This window comes from Schistocerca nitens, chromosome 5 (genome assembly GCF_023898315.1).
Source record: "Schistocerca nitens isolate TAMUIC-IGC-003100 chromosome 5, iqSchNite1.1, whole genome shotgun sequence".
In the NCBI taxonomy this organism is placed as follows: domain Eukaryota; kingdom Metazoa; phylum Arthropoda; class Insecta; order Orthoptera; family Acrididae; genus Schistocerca; species Schistocerca nitens.
The window spans coordinates 765,795,789-765,812,282 of NC_064618.1; the positions used below are offsets into that span (position 1 = coordinate 765,795,789).

The window sequence follows — 16,494 nt, forward strand, 5'->3', positions numbered from 1 at the left end:
CAAGTAAAAGTAGAAGGAAAACCCTAAAGAATTTGAGGTTAGCCAAAGGTTATGATAGGGTGCTGTATTATCCACACTACTCCAACATAGTGTTGGAGAGAGTTATATGAAGGATGGGGATAGATAACCTAGGTGGCACTCATTTTAACCATATGAATCGAAATATAGCATATGCTGCTGATGTGTGTATGCTGTCTAGAAGATTGAAAGAATCAGGAGAAGGATTTGACAGACTATAAACGGAGGCAGAACAATTGGGACTCCGAGTAAATAACACCAAAACACAGTATCTTGTTGCTGTGAGGAAAAATACTGTTGTTAAAAAGAAATATATTAAGCTGAATTGGGCAATTATGCATGATGTGAGAAATTCCAATACCTTGGAGTGCTGGTTATGGAGGAGAACAGTATAAGAGAAGAAATAAAAGCAAGAATTGCTGTGGGAGCTTACTGTGCCCTGATTACGATTTTTCAGTCATGTAGCATGAGTAGAAAATCAAAGGTGACTGTCTTTCGAAAAGTTGTAAGGCTCAGAAACATGGACATTGAAAGTAGTAGAGGAGGATTTCTTGAGAGGATGGGAGTGGGAAATATTAAGAAATATTTCTGGAGCTGTGAGTGAGACGAGGCATGGAGAAAACAGACAACAAGGAATTGGAAGAAATGTACAGTAAAGCCTACTAAGGTATGCAGATCAGGTGTAACAGTCAGAGATAGCTGGGCCACATAGAGAGAATGTCAGAGAATAATCTGTGAAGAAGGTCTACAGAGGAAACCCAGGTGGCAGAAGGTGCAATGGGAGACCCTAGAAACAATGACTGGAGGATGTGGAAAATGATCTGAGAAAGATGGGAGTAAGAAGATGGAGGAAATGAGCAGCAGATCATCATGACTGGGCTGTGATTGTCAGAGAGGCCTAGGCCCTACATGGGCTGTAGTGCCAAGGAGTGGAATTGACTTCAACACGATCGCCCAGGTGCAGCAGAGTGACCAAGAACTTAACACTTTCCTGAATGATGCTGACTCAGTATTACAGTTGCAACTTGTTAATGTCTCTGGTGCAGATGATAAAATATACTGTGGTGTTCCACAAAGAAAATCCCAACCTTTCGTGCTTATTCAGTTTCACAAACAATTTACACAGCTTGTCTGATCCTGGAGCCTTTCTCTCTGATGTTGAAGCAGTTTGTCTGGTCAGAAATGAAGAAAGTCTGCTGCAAGTTGACACACGTGTATATGCCATTCCAATGCAGCAAAGTATCTTGCCACATACATGCACCAGTGGGCAAATTTCCCAACATTATCTCATGTTTTGTGCATGTACATTTTAAACATCTCAACATTGTGGGTCGATTTAGTCCATCAGGTGGTCAGCAATACTTGTTGACTGTCAGAGATTGTTTCACTTGATTGCCAGAAAAAATGCCATTGGACAACAATTTTGAGAAAACATTTGCCTCCACCTTTGTGTTCACAAGGTTATCAAGATTTGGTTTCCCACTGTGCATAACAAAAGATTGCAGTAGGCCATTTGAATCAGAGTTGTTAGCCAAGCTTGCATTTTCAGTGGTTAGCTCCATCATAAAACCACGAGTTACCACCCAGCAAGCAAGGGTCTGATAGTGTGAAGACACTGTTTAGTCAAAGCTGCTCTCATGTGCTTCAGCACAACTTGTACGACTCCTCTATCAATTATGTTATTTGGACAGTGAAATGCCCAGACATAGATGCTTCAGCGCCAGAACTGATTTGCAGCATAGCGATACGTCTTCTGGGTGAATTCGTCAACACCGATTCTCTGCAGTCCACGAGGTGAGATCAACCAGATTTTCTGTGTCACTTGTGTGAGTGCATCACTTGTTTTCATCTGCATGAATGTTCCAGACATAGCTCATCACACTGTTATTTGTATCACAACTTGGTTAGCTGTTCACACTTAACACTTCACGCAGGCTCTGTGATATCTGCTGTACAAGCTCCATACACAAGTGCACATCATGTGTTAGAAAGAGGTGCATAGACATTAGATACTTCCTTCAATAGCAAGACCATGACTGTTTCCATTGACCATGTCAAATAGGTGTACATCTTTAATGGCATATTGCCAGCTGATGTTTCAAGGGTTCACACGACCTCAAACTCAACCAAAATTGCAACAACTGTCTGACTCAGTTCCACAACCAGTAAGCATGATCTGCTGTTGACAGCTGGTGCATTCTCCTTGCCCTTCAGTATATCCTCTCTTCTCGTTACCTACCAGGCCTCAACCTCCGCTAATTTCAAGTTGCCGCCGCTCATACCTCACCTGTCATTCAACAACATCTTTGCCTCGACTGACATCTCTGCCCAAACTCTTTCCCTTTACAAATGTTTGCTCGTGTCTGTGTATGTGCGGATGGATATGTGTGTGTGTGCGCGAGTGTATACCTGTCCTTTTTTCCCCCTAAGGTAAGTCTTTCCGCTCCCGGGATTGGAATGACTCCTTACCCTCTCCCTTAAAACCCACATCCTTTCATCTTTCCCTCTCCTTCCCTCCACACATATACAGATACAAGCAGTTTTTGAAGAGCGGCCTACAGCTATTGTAATTGTGGTGATTTCTATATTCTTCTTCTGTTGTGCTTAAATGGTATTACCCCCATCATTGGAAGTTAGAGGTGAACAATTTCCATGACTATCTTACATCTGTGTATCAGGTTATGTCAATAGACAATATATGCATGTTCAAAACTCACTGCAGTGGCTAGCTGAAGCTTGTATTCAGGTATATTATGAACATCTTGGACACTTTTTGTGGAGTGTTGTGAACCATTTGTAAAGTAAAGCAAGTGGCAAGTGTAGTTCCTTCAGCTAACATGCTACATTTGACATCACAATGTTTGCAAACTATGAATTTTCACATTGACTTTTCTGTTATGTTTACATGAGGAATCTGATCCTGAAGGATCGTCAGTTTTCAATGAAACCAGTATACTTGCATGCCAGTAAAAATATTTTGTGATCTTGTTCTTTCTTGGGACAGAATGCACCTTACTGTTTGTTGTCCACTTATAATTTGGAATTGTTGGACTCTCATGTTATTTTGACAGTGTAGAAACAGAAGTGAGTTAGGATACAGCAGAAATGAGTTGTGTTACTTGCTCATACACTATAAGCAGACCAGCCCGAGGTCTCAGTGCTATTCCCTCTCACTTTCCTGGTGGACGGATCACTTATTTTAATAGCTCAAAATTATTTTATCTTGATGTGTATTTGTTGTTGATTAACTGCCATCACCTTGCTGTTAAAACCTATTATTAAAAAAAATTAGACGAAAAGCCTTACACTAGCAGCTCTTCTTTCTTTCAGGTGAACTTTGAACTATTAGTTCCTTTGAAGAACTGCACTGATATTGCAGCATTTTGTCAAGCCAGTTCAAACAGCATTATGACGTATTTTAATAAACGCCCTGTAAAATACGCAAAAATTGAGAAGGTGAGCTCAGTATTAGTGAGATATTTTTATCTTTATTAACTTCAGCTACAATAGTAGTAAATTCAGGCATGTTTTTTCTGCTTTGAAAAACTCCAGAACACACGAAAAATATCTGCTGATATGTTGTGACTAGGCATAAATAATGTAGAGTTTCGCGCTACCATATTGTCTCCTCTTCGATCACTCCTTGTGGTTTAGTGACTTCATAAAGTTAACTTATTTAGCTTGTAATAACAGATAGTTCAGTACAGCTTATCTTGTAATCATGTATATTAGTGTGTGGTTTAAGTCTCCTATTATGTGTTTCAATATTCTTTATGTATTATTTGAGAAAATGTGAACATCTTCAGTGCTGTTGTGTGATTAATGTAAATAAGTGTTTTTTGAGCTGCTTTAGGTTTGATGGTGTGTGGCTACAATAGCCCAAGCATTATTTTATGTGCTTCAATGTACATACATTTAAATATTTGTGACAAGTTTGGAGTAAAAGTCTAGATCAAGGCCAGTGGCGTATGTTTCACGCAGCAGTGTTATCAGCAATTGCCGTGAAGTATGATGGGAAAGACAGTTGTATATCAGCTGATGGGTCTGCGCAGCCAATTAGAGAGTAGTGGACATACAGTGTTCCGAAGTAATATTTGCACATTCTCATGTCAGTATACCACAACCTCCAAAATTCAAAATTATAATGCTTGTGGAAGAAATGGAGAAATATTTAGACAACCAAGATTATTAATTAATTTATGCTATGCTTTTAATTTCAAACCTAACTGCATTCTTGTAGTTCATGATATTCTGAAGAAAAAGTTAAATATGTGTCATAACTAGAGCCTGGCTTTTATGTAATATCAAATTAAGAAATATGTACACAAATATGCTACCAAAATTATGACATATGTAATGATGCAGTTATATGTAAAAAATCCAGAAGTTTTATATGTATAAAATTTCACAGATAGGGTAGTCAAATATCTACGTTAATTCTTAATCAGTTCACTTCTGCTACAAAGCACTGAAGTAAAAGTGTCTCCTATTCCAGCATTTACGTCACACTGGAATGGGACGTACAATTAATTATAAAATACGAATCCAAAGGTTTTGTTGCCATGCACAGTCTTCTGTCTTACAATATGTTTTTATAAACCGAGAAAGTTGCTGAACTCTGCAAGAAGTAAACTGTGCATATTTATACAGAGGGAGTTTGCTAGGAACAACATTCTAAAAGATTCTAGAATTTCACTGATACAAAATAACAAGGTGTGAACACCTAGGATTCTTATTCAGCGTGGACTGCAGTTTACTGGAAGTTACACCATCCACTTCTCCTGTTATAACACTCACCTTCGGAACAGCATCTTCTGTCATTACCATAGTTTCTTGGAGAGCCACACTTGAATTCTCCAGTTTATTGATACTCTCAGGAAGCCAACTGAAGGGACTTGTAATGTATGAAACTGAACTGAGCACTTTAGAATTGTTAAATGCTGACATGGATTCATTCACAGACTCTGCAGAATCAGAAGAAAATCTTCATCACTGACTTTACAGCTTCAAAGTGCTTACTGTAGAAAATCACAGTTTCAGTCCATATTGTCAACCTTGTTATCACTGATTGTGAAGGCAGAGATACATCAGGTAGCTGCTACTTGTAGTATTGTACATGATAAGGACATTTCAAGAAAACCTTCTTCATTGCTGATATCAATGTATTTACTTCTTGGAATTGGTGCCTAACTGTCTCTGCCAATTGCTGCAGTGCATGAGCCATACATGTAACATGCAGTAAGTTTGGATAAAATACATTAAGCAGTTTCCCCACTATCAAGCATATATGTACATCAGAAGGACCCTCTCTTCTTTTATGCCATCTGGCCTTAGTACCTTGAATCCATCATTAATTAACGTAACAGTTGTTGAACTATTTGTTGCCTCCAAAGATTTACAGTAAATTAATTAGATGCAGCCTCAGACTCCAGCTTGCCCACTATTAGATTAGCGATGAAATGGCCGTCGTCACATCAGCAGAAATCCATATAGGTGATTTTCCAATGTGAACCCTGATTTTTTGTAATATATCGACATAGCAAGAATCCAGGTAATTCTTCTTGGGGTGGTCTTGTCAGGAATGTTGTGGTTGCAGTATTCCTGTAAGAAATGTTTGAATTCAGGTACCTGAAGTTCGTTCCAGGGTCTGTTTATTGTAATCAATGTGAATCACAGTTCTTTGTAAAACTCATTATTAGATGATGTAGGCTGTCCTTGCAACTGTGTAAGAAGGACTTGTTTCTATAATCTGTTGTTTATGCCTAATACATAGATTGCTTTGTAAATGTTGTTCAGTTTGAGATTTGATCGTACATCCTATATGTTTATCACAAGTTTGGCAGAGGACTATTTTACTATCAGTGATTAAAGCACTGTCAATAGAAATGAAAATGAAATGATCGTATGGCACTGAAATCCATGTTTTCAGCTTTGATGACAATGAAGATGCAGCTGGTACCATGGTTAATTTAAATGCAAGTGATTGTTACATATTGTGAAGCATTTGAGAACAGGAAAGGAAAGTGTTTAAAATGAGTCATTGTTGTTCACTTGAACTGGTGCAATTTAGCTTTGAGTGTAATGGGATTGATGACAGTGTGAGAAACACATTATTAAAAAAAATTTTTTTTCCTTTCTTGCTATGTAAAGAAAGTGTATGGGACTTACAAAAATGTATAATAATCCCACAATAATATTAAAATATGTAAAAAAAAATTTATTTAAGTGTGAAATATGTATTATAACTAAAATATGTAATTTAAAACTTTGAAATAATGGCCTTTCAGTGTAAGTCACTAACTGTTCAGTGTTTCTTATAACTGAATATAAAGGAACAGAATACGTAATTACATAAAATCTTAGCTCAGGCTATAACTCAGATTTTTAATTTAATTTTTGCAAATAAAACTATCGCATTCCAACTTAGCCTAAGCCAAAGGCCAAGCTACAGATCAATATGTCACTGCAATGAGTTATATAAGTTTCACATTCGTTCGCTTGTGTAACTTACAACCACACTGTCACATTCTAACTAACAAAGGCTAACTCCATAATTCGTGACATACTGGAGGGAAGGGGGGGGGGGGAGTCAAATATTTCTGACGACGAAGATCATAAATTTAACTGTACCCTGTGGTCTGAGCATAACTACACTCTTGGAAATTGTAACATATTCAGGAAAAAAAATAGCTGAATGTTTGTGACAAGCAAGACTATAAATTTCACTGCTGCATGTATTCACTGCAGTGAAGTTTATAATCTTTCTTATATTTGACTGCTACTATTGGAGCTGTGCTATTAGGTCCCAACACAATCACAACGTAGTAATTCATATGTTCAGAAAAAAAAAAAAACATTTGTGACAACAGCGAAGAAGAGAATGGTCTCTTTTCAGTGCTAGACATTCATTTTCTTGCCTCTTGCTTGGGTACGTGACAATATCATTTCATCGACTACCTGAAACTGATGCATTGTCAATCCGTGAGGGGTAGAGAAACACCACTGTGACTGCTACTGTCCTTGATCTAGACTGCAGCCCAAGCTTGATAATACCATGTAAACAAAAGTATGTTTCAGATTTCTGTCTTATTCTACATCCATGATCTGGGTATCTTTTACAGTTGTCGCTTAAGATTTGACACTGTTCATGCCTCTTTTATACCCTTCCAGCTCTGGTAACAACTCTGGTGGCCATTCTATCTGTCAGAAAGAACTGCAACTCTTACTTACCAACCGATGGTGTGTACATGATCGAAATTACATTAACTTTCGCCTTGTCTTTGGGTGCTTCACCTTTTTCTTGTTAAGCAGTGCATATTGAAAAAAAAAAGAAAAAAAAAGAACAATACTTTGCATGGGGGCATCTGGTTGAGTCCTTCATCTAGCTGGGGATGTTGAATGGCTGATAGTGGTGGTGGCAGTGGTATGGAGTTGTAAAGCACCTCTGCTGCCTATGTTTTCCACATTCTTTGTCATGACGTAGAAGAGACCTGTATGAAATGTTATCATTTATGTACCAATCCAAATACACTCCTGGAAATGGAAAAAAGAACACATTGACACCGGTGTGTCAGACCCACCATACTTGCTCCGGACACTGCGAGAGGGCTGTACAAGCAATGATCACACGCACGGCACAGCGGACACACCAGGAACCGCGGTGTTGGCCGTCGAATGGCGCTAGCTGCGCAGCATTTGTGCACCGCCGCCGTCAGTGTCAGCCAGTTTGCCGTGGCATACGGAGCTCCATCGCAGTCTTTAACACTGGTAGCATGCCGCGACAGCGTGGACGTGAACCGTATGTGCAGTTGACGGACTTTGAGCGAGGGCGTATAGTGGGCATGCGGGAGGCCGGGTGGACGTACCGCCGAATTGCTCAACACGTGGGGCGTGAGGTCTCCACAGTACATCGATGTTGTCGCCAGTGGTCGGCGGAAGGTGCACGTGCCCGTCGACCTGGGACAGGACCGCAGCGACACACGGATGCACGCCAAGACCGTAGGATCCTACGCAGTGCCGTAGGGGACCGCACCGCCACTTCGCAGCAAATTAGGGACACTGTTGCTCCTGGGGTATCGGCGAGGACCATTCGCAACCGTCTCCATGAAGCTGGGCTATGGTCCCGCACACCGTTAGGCCGTTTCCGCTCACGCCCCAACATCGTGCAGCCCGCCTCCAGTGGTGTCGCGACAGGCGTGAATGGAGGGACGAATGGAGACGTGTCGTCTTCAGCGATGAGAGTCGCTTCTGCCTTGGTGCCAATGATGGTCGTATGCGTGTTTGGCGCCGTGCAGGTGAGCGCCACAATCAGGACTGCATACGACCGAGGCACACAGGGCCAACACCCGGCATCATGGTGTGGGGAGCGATCTCCTACACTGGCCATACACCACTGGTGATCGTCGAGGGGACACTGAATAGTGCACGGTACATCCAAACCGTCATCGAACCCATCGTTCTACCATTCCTAGACTGGCAAGGGAACTTGCTGTTCCAACAGGACAATGCACGTCCGCATGTATCCCGTGCCACCCAACGTGCTTTAGAAGGTGTAAGTCAACTACCCTGGCCAGCAAGATCTCCGGATCTGTCCCCCATTGAGCATGTTTGGGACTGGATGAAGCGTCGTCTCACGCGGTCTGCACGTCCAGCACGAACGCTGGTCCAACTGAGGCGCCAGGTGGAAATGGCATGGCAAGCCGTTCCACAGGACTACATCCAGCATCTCTACGATCGTCTCCATGGGAGAATAGCAGCCTGCATTGCTGCGAAAGGTGGATATACACTGTACTAGTGCCGACATTGTGCATGCTCTGTTGCCTGTGTCTATGTGCCTGTGGTTCTGTCAGTGTGATCATGTGATGTATCTGACCCCAGGAATGTGTCAATAAAGTTTCCCCTTCCTGGGACAATGAATTCACGGTGTTCTTATTTCAATTTCCAGGAGTGTAATTCCACCATCAGCTCCTGTACGAGGCCTGTCTAAAAAGTATCCGACTTTTGGCATGACGGGGTTGGGACCCTAACCCCTTCAAAGTAGGCCCCTTGTGGTTGCACACACTTAGCCCACCGATCCTTCCACTGCTGGAAGCACCTCTGGATGTCTTCTTTTGGAATGGTGTTCAGCTCCGTCATCGTGTTCCGCATTATCTCTTCTCTACTCTCAAAATGGGATCCTTTCAGTGGCGTCTTCAATTTTGGAAACAACCAGAAGTCGCAAGGAGCCATGTCTGGAGAGTAGGGAGGTTGGCGAATGGCTGTAATTCCATGTTTGGCCAAGAAAAATTTGGATCAAGTGGGATGAATATGCGGGGGAGTTGTCATGATGCAGTTGCCAGTTTTTTGCCACCCACACGTCTAGTCTTTGGTGCCGAACTGTGTCACGGAGTCGCCAGAAAACAGCTTGATAGTACTCCTTTGTCACTGATTGTCGTTCTAGTGCATATTTGTGATGCACAATTCCACGGACATCAAAGAAGACAGTCTGCATCTCCTTGATTTTGCTTCCCAGCTGCTGCACTTTCTTTGACTTTGGAGACTCGGGATGCTTCCATTGCGAGACTGTCTTTTTGTTTCTGGGTTGTACCCGTACACCTGTGACTATCTCCAGTTTTCACGGTGCTCAGAAACCCAGGATCAATGTTGGTGGTGTCCAGAAGGTCCTGTGCAACATTGAAACGGAGGTCTTTTTGTTCTGGTGACAACAACTTGGGCACGAATTTCGCAGCCACTCGGTGCACATTCAAATCATTATGCATAATTGCATGTGCAGAATCTTTACTCACTCCAACTTCTTGGGCAATCTCCTGCACCATCAAACGACAATCTACCATCACCAAATTTTGCACCCTCTCAACAACAGCTGCACTCCGAGCAGTTTGGGGCCTGCCAGAACGATAGTCACTCTCCGTTGATGTGCAGCCATTTTTGAATTGGTTGAACCACTCCTTAATTTGTGTTACACCCATCGCATCTTCTCCAAACACCTGCTGAATATTACAAATTATTTTGCTTTGAGAATCACCAAGTTTTTGACAAAATTTGATGCAGTATCTTTGCTCAGTCATCTTGAGAGGATCGGTAATCCGACGAACACGTTGTGTAGCACCTCACTCAGCGACCGACAGGCAGCGACTGATGCGCTGGAAGGCGGGGACGAAATTCCCACTTGTGCATAAAGGTCTCTTCCTTTACTGTGTACAGTGGCGCTGCGCTATTGTCTCTATTTTGCATGGGAAAATCAAAGGTCGGATACTTTTTAGACAGACCTCGTATTTGCAAATGAACGTGCAAAGCTGATTCTTCCCAGCAAATGATGTTAAATTTAATGAGTGCTGTGTTATATATGCAGGGGTCCCTTTGCTCCCCCCTCCCCCTCATCACCCACCCTACAGCTGATTTCAGTAGTATCCAGAATTGAGCATCATATCAGTCAACTGATGAGGGAAATAAAACATCCCACCTATTGGATTAATTCATGTGATTGTGCTTCAGAGCTCTGCTCAGCCAATAAGTGCCATGTTACGTCTCTAGGTGCCTCCGTACAGTGAAAATTATGAAAGACTGAGGAAAATAAGGCCTGCTGTTTCTCCTAATGTTAAAAAATGAAGAAGTAGTGGGGGAGAAAGGAGCCTTTCTTGTAAGTGTTTGCAGCCCCTTTCATACTTTGTAATGATGAAGAAAATGCTGGAGAAAAGCAAATGGGTGGGGGGGACTGGATGCGTAGCGCTCAAACTATTGTATTATGAGCTGAAATAATCACAAGCATGATGAACTTCGACACCACTGTTATTAAAGGAAGTCTTATTCTAACAGATGTTCACTTGTCCATGAGACATTAATAGTGTTTTGGGATAATGTGTCAGAAAGGCGCTGAATTTAATTTGCGTTTTGAGGCATATTGTAAAAGAGTAACTAGTCTGAAACAAATACAGTGAGATGTCAGATGTGTAGGTACTTTTTCTACCAGTGATTACAGAACTTCAGTTGACAAACTGCCTATTGGCTTCTGTCTCAGGTTCTTCGGCCGACGTTCATCTAATGATTTTTCTGACGTTTCGCCAGCACGAGTGGCTGGCATTGTCAAAGCTTCACCCTCCATTGCCGGTGGTGAACTGGAGCCGAGCACGCGGGCGCAGACTGTATGTACCTGGCGCGCCAACGTCCGAGGGCTTTTCCGCGGTCATTTCCGGTGCGGTTCTCCTCTTGCTACCTGCGACGGTCGTTCGCTGCAGTACGGGACGCCAGGATCCGTTTACCTTAAGGCTTTCCTCTTTCTTGTTCAAACTGTTCGCGTGTTTTTGTATTTCTACAGCTTCTCTGAACAAGCGCGTGTGATAGTGCTTCTCTACAGCCAGAACTTCCGAGTCGGCGAATTTTATTATGTGGTCAGTCTCATTCAGTGCGTGCTCTGCCACGGCCGATTTCTCCACCTGCCCCAACCTGCAATGCCGCTTATGCTCTTTGATCCTGGTGTTAATGGATCGTCCAGTCATTCCAACATAAACTTTTCCGCATGTGCATGGTATACGGTATATTCCCGACATTGCAAGTGGGTCTCTTTTCTCCTTCGCCGATCTGAGACACTCTTTGATCTTCCTTGTCGGTTTGAAAATCGTCTTTACGCCATGTTTGCGCAATATACGGCCGATTCTGTCCGTCACTCTGGGAATGTATGGCAGAAAGGCCGTACCCGACATTTCTTTTCCTGGTTCCTTACTTTGCCGAGTGTTTGGCTCTGTTACACTTCTAATGTAATTTGTGGAGTAACTATTGCTCCTCAGGACAGTTTCCAGGTGTTGCATTTCTTGTTTGAGGTGTTGCGACTCACATATTCATCCTGCTCTCGTTACGAGCGTACTAATCAAGCCTCTTTTCTGGCTCGGATGGTGGTTTGACAGTTTGTGCAGGTATCGGTCCGTGTGTGTCGGTTTTCGATACACGCTGTGTCCCACGTTTTTGCCGTCCCTTGTGACCAGCACATCTGGAAATGGCAGTTTGTTGTCCTTTTCTACTTCCATGGTAAATGTTATGTTGGCATGGAGGCTGTTCAAGTGTCTTAGGAAGTCACCGAGCTGTTCTTCACCATGGCTCCACACAACGAAAGTATCGTCGACGTACCTGTACCACACCTTAGGTTTGCAAGTCGCCGAGTCCAGTGCATGTGCTTCGAATTGTTCCATGAAGAAGTTGGCCACCACTGGACTGAGAGGACTACCCATGGCGACACCTTCCAGCTGTTCGTAGAACTCGCCATTCCACGTGAAATAGCTCGTGGTGAGACATGCGTGGAAGAGCTTTCTGATGTCTTGCGGGAAAATGGAACCGATGTGCTCCAGAGCGTCACTGAGTGGCACTTTCGTAAATAACGAAACAACATCAAAGCTGACCAGGATGTCGTTTGGTGCAAGTTTCAGTTTCTTCAGCTTCTCAATGAAATGTCCGGAGTCCTTAATGTATGTGTCGGTCCTCCCCACGTGTGGCTGGACCAGAGAGGCCAAGTGTTTGCCAGTTTATATGTCGGTGATCCAGGAGCGCTAACGATCGGTCTCAGTGGAACGTTGTTCTTATGGATCTTGGGTAATCCATACAGCCGAGGTGGTAGGGCTTCTGTGTTGCGCAGGTTTCTCTATATGTCTGCCGGCAGAGAAGACGCTTTGATTAATCGATTCGTATTCCGTGTGATACGCTGCGTCGGATCTGCGCTTAGTTTTCAGTACGTCGTCGGATCTAATAGGTCTCGGATCTTTTGCTCATAATCTTCGGTCTTCATTATGATGGTCGCATTCCCCTTATCGGCAGGCAGTACCAATATACTCTTGTCGGCGTTGAGATTCTTAATGGCTTGTACCTCTTCTTTCTTCAGGTTGCAAGCTGGTAGTTTTGCTCGGCGCAGTATCCTGGCTGTTTCAGTGCGTATTTCCTCTGCCCTTTCACAAGGAAGGGTCCGAATGGCTGGTTGTTAGTAACAATATTTCTAGTTTCTAATAATTTTGGATTTTTGTGTGAAGCATGTAGACTTGACAACACAAAAAGTGGGCCACTGCTGAATGCAACTAACATACTGTAGCTGTGTCCTAGGTCCTCTAAATGCTGAAACCCTGTGGGGTACAGTTATTTGACTATACACACTGATTACCACAAGACAGAGGAAAATGCTCAATATGGTGTTCAATCCAGATGTAAACTAATACCAAAATACAACAAATATTATAAAACACATTATTAGGGATGAGACCATCCCTAACACTTGTAAATTTTTGTAAATTAAACTTCATTACAATAAGTGGCACTTCAAAAGTCTTATCACACTCATTAAATGACACAGAGTTGTTGTTCATGATCCAAATTTGAACCCACTGATAATCAAACAAAGTTTGTGTGTCTAATCGAGAATTGACTAGGCGTAAAGAGATGTATAATATCAAAGTGCTCACTAGTGTCAGTTAACAAGGCTAAATGCCAAAATCTGCAAATAATGGCGATACTTCTAGCAATGCACTGGTAACCACATGAAGCTTATATTACTCTTGAGAAGTAACCAGAAAAGGTATGTAATAAAGTGCAATGCACTGCAGTATCATCAATGACCGCACCATTGCTCACAGTGCTTCATGGCCAGGAATCAGACTGTATTCAGCTCATGGCCAATAGGCAGCGGCACCACCGTGTCTTAAAAGTGCAGGCACAATCACTCCTAAGCTGCTTCCGCGGTAACCCCAGCAACACCAGTTGGGGTACATAAAGAAAATAACAACCTACCAACTACGGGCCAATCATGCCATGCCATGCCACTGTGGTCTCACCAGCAGCCTGTGTACTTATATGCACCTGGACTTGTTAAAAGTACACACACTCCGCCATGGACGGAGGTGCAAAGTCAGGCTGCAGTCTCGTGAACTGTTTAGATACGCCACTTGTAACTACAGACGTGTAACAGTGTTGTTTGATTGTGATAGGGACTTAGTGCACGATTCCATCTTACAGTGTTTGCATTCAGATCTTATGTGAACTTCAATTGAGAGATTAAACATTCTTTTTTTCAACTCAGGCCTTCAATCTTTGTTGTTCCGCACTTTCCGGATACAACACACGCAAGCATGAAACGCCATGAAGTAAAGTTGTGGTGAAGGACAGGAGTATAACCAAGTACATATTTGTATTGTTAATTAAGCACAATCAGATGTCAGCTATCAAATATGTTCACCAATAGGGTGATATTGGAACCTGAAATGATGATACAAATAATTTTTGCCTGGCAGTGATTCGAACCAGGCAGCTTTTGCTATTGTCTTATAGTTACAAATATACATGAAACATTTTTGTTTCATCACCAGTAGTGAGGTGTGCATATTTTTGGCTAGAGGTAATGCAACAAATAATTCTGTGTTGCGTAGGTCTCCAACCCCGCACATGTAGTCGTTGTCTTCATACGAAGAGGTGTCAGAGGTATTTGGCCTCTTAAGTGCAAATTATAATCTGCTTAAATTTCAGACAAATTGCTACTGGATGAAATTATACACAATGTATAATACCAATGAAAAAATCTAATAAGAGATATATGCTATAAAAAAGACAATTAAAAGAATTTTTTGTAAATTAGATTACAAACTTTGATGGTGTTACGAATCACTTAAAAAGCCACATTCAGTCGAGAACCCACTCACTAAGCTTCAAACACAACACTGAAATACTGATTGTTCAAACAAGGCTCACAATAATGAAACACTGATTGTTAAAGTAATTGTTGCCATTATATTTTCTATAAGCAGTGAATCTTGTGAATTTTCTCTGTGAAACTAGTGGTTACGTATTTACCAAGGTAGTAGGCTACATTTAAGTGCGGTTAAATACAAAATTAAAACTCTTAGATGTTTAACCAACCAATTTCACATGTTTCCCTAATAACTTTAAGACAAAAATTCACAGGTTACAACACCTAGGTATTAAAATCTCTGCAATATTGATTGGAAAATTTACATCACTTGATGCATGATTCAAGCAAACTGATTCTTTTTTGGAAAAATGTTTTATACAATTGAATCCAAAAATTAGGTCTTCATTTTCCACTTGTAAATATTTAAAATTTTGAGAAGTACAAAAAATATGAAGCTATCATTCATTGAATTCTTTATGATCTCTTTTTTACAAATGAGAAGAGTTTTATGCAGATGAACACTTACGATAAAAGCAGAAGGGCTACTTCTCATAGTTTTCAATTTTTTCTGACAGTCTCATTGCATATTTACCAGATCTTTTTATTTCAATTATTCAAGGCACTAATAAACATTTATTAGGCATAATAAAAGGTTTCAGGTATAATTTGAGTGCCAGAAAAATGTGTTCAAACTTCCAGTGCGCCTCTTTGATGAGCTACTTTTTAGGGCCTTATGTGCTTGCATTGCAAAACCAAATCCACTTTTCTAGATAGTTTAGAATATGCTCTTTCTAGTGACCATATTTTAGAAGAGTTTGGAGGAAACACTTATTTGAAAAATGTGACTAAAAATACCCATTTTTAGCACTTTTTGAAAAATCGTTAACTTCACCCTAGATTTGTGAAATAATAGAAAGCAATAGGAGAATTAAATTTTATATTCTAAGACCTTGTGTTGGTGAGTTACGGTGAGCAAAGTTTCATGTACATCCCACAATTACTTTCGGAGATATAAAAAACTAAAGTTCGCATTTTTTTTAAACAGCTATTTTTTCGCCCAACTTTGCTTCAAATTATCTACATGAAATTTGCTCAGAAATCCTTTTCTTAATATTTTACTTTAAAGATCTCTAAAAGTTGTATAAGATGGCCAAGTTTTGTTTCTTTCATGCAAATACTTACAGAGATATCTCATCTCAAAGTTGCTGAAAATTCAAGGATGCACTATTGGAAGCTGTGCTATGGTTTCAAACAAGTGACTATATCTCTGCAAGTATTGAATTTCTGAAACTGAAGCTTTACCAGTGTTCATTGAGAACGTGTGAATGTTCATACAAAATTTCATCAAAATCCATTATGGTCATGTGGGAACATTTCTCAATATTAGACCACTTGGCACGGAATGGCCCAGCTGTCAAATTCTCTTTCACAAGTAGTTGGGATTGCACCATTCATAGAGACCTGGAGGTGTTTGGCATCATGAGGAAATGATGAAATGATGGGACAGTATCATCTCAAAGGGTTCAAATCCATGGAAAAATTGGAATCTGAGATCGAAACGCAGTCCAATGTCAATATTTTCAAAATCTGAAGGTCACTTAAAATAAGAAATGAAGGTTGTATGACCTTACGTGATGACTGTTTCATGAACTAAAATAGTTACTAGTGTAAGAAAGCTTACTAGAGACAAGAGTTTCTGCAAGCAGTGACTTTCTCCTTTGACAGCCAAAACTAATCCTACTCTGTTCCACTCGGTAGTGAATGGACATGTTTAATTTGGAACAAGGGCACTGTCCTGTGTTCTTTACTTGGCATTACTG

General features: G+C 41.3%; 1 protein-coding gene across 4 annotated transcripts in view; it reads left to right on the forward strand.

Moving 5' to 3' along the window:
- Positions 1–16,494, forward strand: part of LOC126260936 (PMS1 protein homolog 1-like) — a 116,028-nt gene that overhangs the window by 12,010 nt on the left and 87,524 nt on the right. For all 4 annotated transcript variants that reach the window (XM_049958440.1, XM_049958442.1, XM_049958441.1 and 1 more), the window contains one exon: positions 3,349–3,474. In XM_049958440.1, the coding sequence (XP_049814397.1) occupies positions 3,349–3,474 (126 nt within the window). The remainder of the gene's footprint in view (positions 1–3,348; positions 3,475–16,494) is intronic.